Consider the following 6,173-nt stretch of genomic DNA (forward strand, 5'->3'; position numbering starts at 1 on the left):
GGTTCAGAGAGTTCTCGGAATGCATCAAAAATATGTTAATTTGTGCTCCGAAGATGAACGAAGGTCTTCGGGTTTGGAACAACATGTGGATGTTTGATTAATTACAGAATTTTAATCTTTTGGGTGAACTATCTCTTTAAAGGCTTGTATTTCACATAGAAGGGTGACTTGTTATGTGTTCTGCAGAAAAAAATAAACTTTTACCGGTTTAAATAACATGAGGGTGAGAGCTTTAAATTCGGGGTTTACTGTCCCTTTAAAACCACATATTCAATTGTAACAATGTTTATGTTCATTAATTTGTGGTAATGGCTCATGAATAACCCCACCATAAATGCCACCGTTTAAGCACAGATATCATTTTAGCATTGACCATCCTGTTTTACAGGCCTCAGTAGAGGCATTTTAATGGCCTTAGAGTCTTTTCGCAAGCAGGCATTTCATTAAAGTTTTGCATTATTCAGCAGCTAGCAAAAGTGCTTTCGTTCGAGGCAGTTATCAATAGGTAATTAATGGCGTGACAAAGAGTCTCCCAGAACACAAGATCTTGCTCGCCAAACAAACCGACAACAGTGGAGGTCGCAGACAACAAAGCCACCCCGGTTGGTGAGTTTTGACTCAAAGAAGGACTCGAAGAAACCACTTCATTGGAGGAGCGTAAAAGCTGCCGTTTGGACGAACATTGGATTTATATTTAGATTGAAAAGTGTCCTGTCCCTCATGTCACGCTTGTGACTCATAAATATGACTCACTGCTGCAGATTTCATTAAGGCTTCCCAGTACTTCACTCACCAATAATAGCACAAGCACTCTCTGGATTGAATATACTCTATTTTTGTGACGTGAAACGTAGAATAGTATTTGACATGCTGTATTTTTACTCATTAGCATCTGTCTGTTATAATGCTGTTCTGTCATAAACTATTTTCATAAACATAAACCAGTTTGTGGCGCCAACAGCAGGGTGCCGAATCAGTGTTCTGCAGTAATCGAACCCCATTGTATAGCATTTTCATTAGACTTCCCACCTCACAGGAAGCCAGCGACTGATTTTACGAGCTTCACCCAAGCTTATAATTTACTGGTCTGTCCTAGTTAGAGACGGAGAACAGATTTGGTGTAGGAAGACAGAGCTGTGGGAGGATACGACTTATCAGAGTGTTTCACAGCCCCTTCTGTTATGTGTTTTTAATCATTGAATGTGCACAATGCCAAAGAAAAGCTGAGGCGCTGTGCATGCAAAGACGAGGCCAACATGATCTGTGGCTTTGATTGAATATAGATCCGTGGTAAATGTTATTGATGAGGCATCTAGATGAGACTCCATTCATTATCTGGCCTGATTGCCCAGATGCTGGGATAATAAAGGATTCCTGTTGTTTAAACAGTCTAGGTGCTTGCTTTGTGGCATATGCAGGGGTCGTATGGCATATGTAAGGGTCATTTAACACTACCCATCTCCCAATATTAAATCACATCTTGCACTAGATGGTTACAAAATCAGACATGCTGTTTGAATATATGAGTCATATGTGGACATAAGCTTATGTCTATTTGTGAAGGAGGAATATATATATTTGGTTTCATGCATATTGTGTTTACTGGAGCAGGGATGTCTGCATTTCCGGGCTCTATATATGAGATGAAAAACCAGTCCAAGTCATAATTCACTCCAAAAAAAAAAGCATATTATATTTTGCATAAAGAAAAGCATAAAGAAAATTACACTTATATGTGGGACTATTGGGATTTTTTATTTATTTATTTAACATAATATTTTTATAATTATGCATATTTTCTTTTTGGTAATTTTCATTAGACTAAATGGTTATTCTCATTAGTATGTACACATTTTAAAGGTAATTTTAAACAAAAAAGAGAGTAACATTTATGCTAATATAATAAAAAAATGATAATAATAATAAGTTAATATAATATATAAATATAAAATAAGTTAAGATAAAAAACACATTTTAATATGATATATATTAAAACACTTATATATTGTAAAAAATAAGCTTTTAATTCAAAACCTATATATATATATATATATATATATATATTATTACACATGTATACATACAAACATACATACACTATCTATAAAGTAGCACAATAACTACTGAAGTTTAAGTTTGCATATATCTTGCATATGTATTTTAAATACATAAATACATAAAAATATACTAAATTATCAGACTGCTATGTAACACTTTTTTGAATGGTCCTTAAGGTGGCCCTTTATTTTTCTTTAAGCAAAATCTAATTTATTTTTTCTTCTTTTGATTTTAGAACAAAAAAGACGTTCACCAATTCACCATCATGTTATTTGTTTTTTGCTTGAGAAAGAATGGCAATGTGCTGTGCTCAGGCTATATGCTTATTTATCCATGTAATTCATGCACGGTGAAGAAACGGTCAAATGCTCAGGGTTCTAGCTGTCTGTAGGTGTTTGTCAAAATAGCGCATTATATTTACCCTCAGACGAGATTTGAGGGCATTTGCTGTTGGAATCAACAGAGTTAGTCTAATAGATGTGTTTATATTTATGTATGCTCTTAGGCCTGAAGCGGAGTCACACGTGTGAGGTCTGCAGTGTTACGCTAAACTCCGTGGCACAATACCACGCACATCTCCAGGGCTCCAAACACCAGAACAAGTGAGTATCATTCAGAGACAAAAAAAGACCAGAATCAAAAGGTAAACCAGCAGTAACTCACATAATCATAATCTCTACACGAAACACTCATTTTAATAAAGCATAATAAGAGTCGTTGAATCATTCACCAACCATTCATAACAGACACTGACTGGCACTGACTGTGAAACTGTGCACAAGCAGAACTCAGATCAACAGGCACGAGGTGTTAATTTGCATCATGTTCATGCAAGTGAAGTTAATGGAGTGTTGTAGATGCAATCGATATCTGCTCCGAATCATTATTCGGCCTGACTGGACCATGTCCTCGTGGTACCGTACGGGCCACAGTTTCCATTCGGAGCCTGCAGCGGAGCAGACAAGGTCACAGCATCATGTGTTGGGCTGCATGGAATGTTAGTTAGGTAGAGATGAAGGAGAAGGAATGTGAGACGGATGATGGGAACCACCAGACGTGTCCAAGCTGTCGCAGAGATGTCCATATACATGCACGAGAAGCAAGGACGACCCTCAATAAACAGGACCCTGCGGATGATACATTACCGGAGCTGTTTTATGTTTTAAAGGAATAGTTAACCCAAAAATGTAAATCTTCTTAACCCAAAAATTATACACTCTTTATCCAGACAAATTTCTAAATTTTTGGATTGCATCACTCACTAATGGTTCTCCTGCAGTGAATGGGTGCCGTCAGAATGAAAGCCCAAACAGGCGGTTAAAACATCATAATAATCCACATGGCTACAGGCCATCACTTAATGTAACATCTTGTGAAGTGAAAAGCTGCATGTTAATAAGAAACAAATCCATCAAGGTGTTAATCATTCACTTAAAACCATCGCTTCTGGCCAGAATATGAATCCATAATCTATACTGTAATAATGCTTCCTCCAGTGAAAAAGTACATCTCCTGTTGTCTTCCCACATCAAAATCCACTGACATATTTGTTTTGAACTGTTGATCTGTGCATATTTCTCTGCTGATTCAGACGAAATTACTTTTTCACTGCCAGAAGCAAAAAACTGAGTACTCTTATTTTACCTTGTATTTGGATTTGTTTCTTATAAACAACTTTTTCACTTCACAAGATGTTAATTGAAGGATTGGAGACATGTGGATTACTTAGTGATTATTTTGATATTTTTATCAGACGTTTGGAGTCTCATTCTGACGGCACCCATTCACTGCAGAGGATCCATTGGTGATATTGCACACAATAATCCATATTGCACACATGGATAATTCTTCCTTAGCTTATTTTACCCTTTAAATTAACAAATGTGTCTCATTCAGACTCAAAACAGAGGATCTTTCCAAAGGTTCAAATAATGCTCATTCACAGAAAGTTTGGAAATGTTAGCCACCTACATTTCATGCTTTTTATGTTGTTCCAGTTTGTTCATCCTTGAGTTCCCACTCCATTAACCTCAAAAACACATTGGAACTAATGATTTGACAGAGTGCAAAGAGTCACAGATCTGTCTGGATGCCAGTGTCTGAATCTCTGGGACTCGTCGGCTCAATTGAGTGTTTGCTGCCAGTTTTGTGCAGGACACCAGAATTGGAAAGTCAATGATGGATCAATAAGAGAGCAATGGGTGTCACTGCTGGAGTTCTGTTCGGGTCACTCATCACACACACTTCCACTCAGTGTTAATGAAATTACTCATGAAAATCCTCAGTGATTAAGAGTTTTTTTTAATTTGCGTAAATGACAAAATACTGTACGTAAAACAACACAGCAAGATATTACCAATGCACAAACAACTATTGTAACCATTTTACAAGGCAGCAATTTCTTTTGAATTTGTTCAGTGTGATTCAAATGGAAATAAAATAATACATGAAGCTCCGCCCATAAACATAACCATAAATGGGGCACATGTAGATAATAAGACAATGAATGACGGAGATCATATAAATTTGTACGAATAAGCAACAATTTATACACAACATGAATGAAGTGTACAACTTTTTTTTTTCACAGAATGGCACAAGTAAACCTGAACTAAGTTATGTAGCTACTTAACTGTCAGAATATCACATTGTGAATGTAGTCCTTAACAAAAAAACACTAAAGCACATCAACTGAATAATTTAACTTTAAGGTTTCACAATATACTACAAAAAAAAAATCTTTATTACATTAGCATTTTTTGTTTGCCAAAATTAAATTCCATTTTAGCCTGAGTAAAAGCACATGAGTGATGTCATAAATCTGTTTTGCTTCTTTCTCAGCCTGAAGAACAAATGAAGTTTAATGAAGCTCCCCTATTTCATCTCTACTCTTGAAACTATTTGAGGATCTGTCTGTGGAAGTCAAGGCAACTTTACGACAGCACATGACAATGATATCAGTTCATATTCTCTTGATCCACTGTGTTAATGACAGCGATATGGACACTACCAGTAAAGCCAGAGACTCGGACAGTGACAATGGATAATGGACAAGTGCTTTTTGCTAAATTTGTACATAATAGAAAGAAAAAAAATCACATCCTGATCACTTTAATGTATATATTTAAGGCATGTCGAATGGCGTGATTTGATTGTAATTGTATTTCAGATTTTAATTTAAATGTATTTTAATTTGTGTGTAAGAACTGAACATTTTGTATTAGAGTGAAATTGTAACTCAAAGGTTATAGCTCTCTGTAGTCCACTAAAGATGGATTGGGTTTTCTTGTTTTATTTTGTACATACAGTACAGTCTGGGAGAATTGCTCTCGGATGATATTAAAATGAGAATTCAATCAGCATACTAGTAAAAGTAATGACCTGAAGGACAATTATTGTTTTTACAAACACTTTTTCAACATTAGCTGCTGTATGAATAGATAGAAAATGAACTATTTACTATCTCTTGCATTGACGGCAAAAGAAAGAAACCCAAGAAATTACTATAAGGAAGTATTACCGAAATTAAAACGTTAATAGTCTGCTATCATGCATTTTAGTGCTTTTCACAAAGGACTAAATGCTGCCGATTTCCATGTGTGCACTGTTCCGTTTTAAAAAGCCAAAATAATCGAATAATCCCCAAACCGATAATGACCTTTATAAATGAAGATAGGTTCCTAGCATTGTTTATTATTAAAATACCGTTTTGTCTCTTAGAAATGACATCCTAAACAATAAAACACTTCTGACACAAATACAGTTAGTAGTCCTGTTTTCATGATGTTACGTTATCATGAAGCTTCAAACTCTATCAGTGTGAATGCTCTACTTACAGTGTTGTGATGCTTATTCACACTTATTTGGCAAGTGCCACTGTTGATTTTGTACTGGAATGAGAAGCAAACAACAGAAACAAACGTCTCGGTGTTTCCCAAAGGCCTTTTTCATAGTGTTTTTCATTCTGCTAGAATAATGTGCATGGCAAGAGGACCCACAGGGCTTTAAAGATAAAAGGAATGACGTCAGACAGTCTTTAAAAATAAAATGGATTGCAAGTGATTCCCAACAGACAGTGGCTGGATCTGTGAAGGGCCCGGAGGGGTCTCTTTTGT

The 6,173-nt window shown here is 35.9% G+C and overlaps 1 protein-coding gene across 3 annotated transcripts in view; it reads left to right on the top strand.

Moving 5' to 3' along the window:
- Positions 1–5,820, top strand: part of LOC127966348 (zinc finger matrin-type protein 4-like) — a 28,561-nt gene extending 22,741 nt beyond the window's left edge. For all 3 annotated transcript variants that reach the window (XM_052567262.1, XM_052567264.1, XM_052567263.1), the window contains 2 exons: positions 2,564–2,660; positions 4,900–5,820. In XM_052567262.1, the coding sequence (XP_052423222.1) occupies positions 2,564–2,660; positions 4,900–4,915 (113 nt within the window). In that variant the 3' untranslated portion in view covers positions 4,916–5,820. The remainder of the gene's footprint in view (positions 1–2,563; positions 2,661–4,899) is intronic.
- The last annotated feature ends 353 nt before the right edge of the window (positions 5,821–6,173 follow it).

The sequence above is a fragment of the Carassius gibelio genome, chromosome B10, assembly GCF_023724105.1.
Source record: "Carassius gibelio isolate Cgi1373 ecotype wild population from Czech Republic chromosome B10, carGib1.2-hapl.c, whole genome shotgun sequence".
Taxonomy (NCBI): Eukaryota; Metazoa; Chordata; class Actinopteri; order Cypriniformes; family Cyprinidae; genus Carassius; species Carassius gibelio.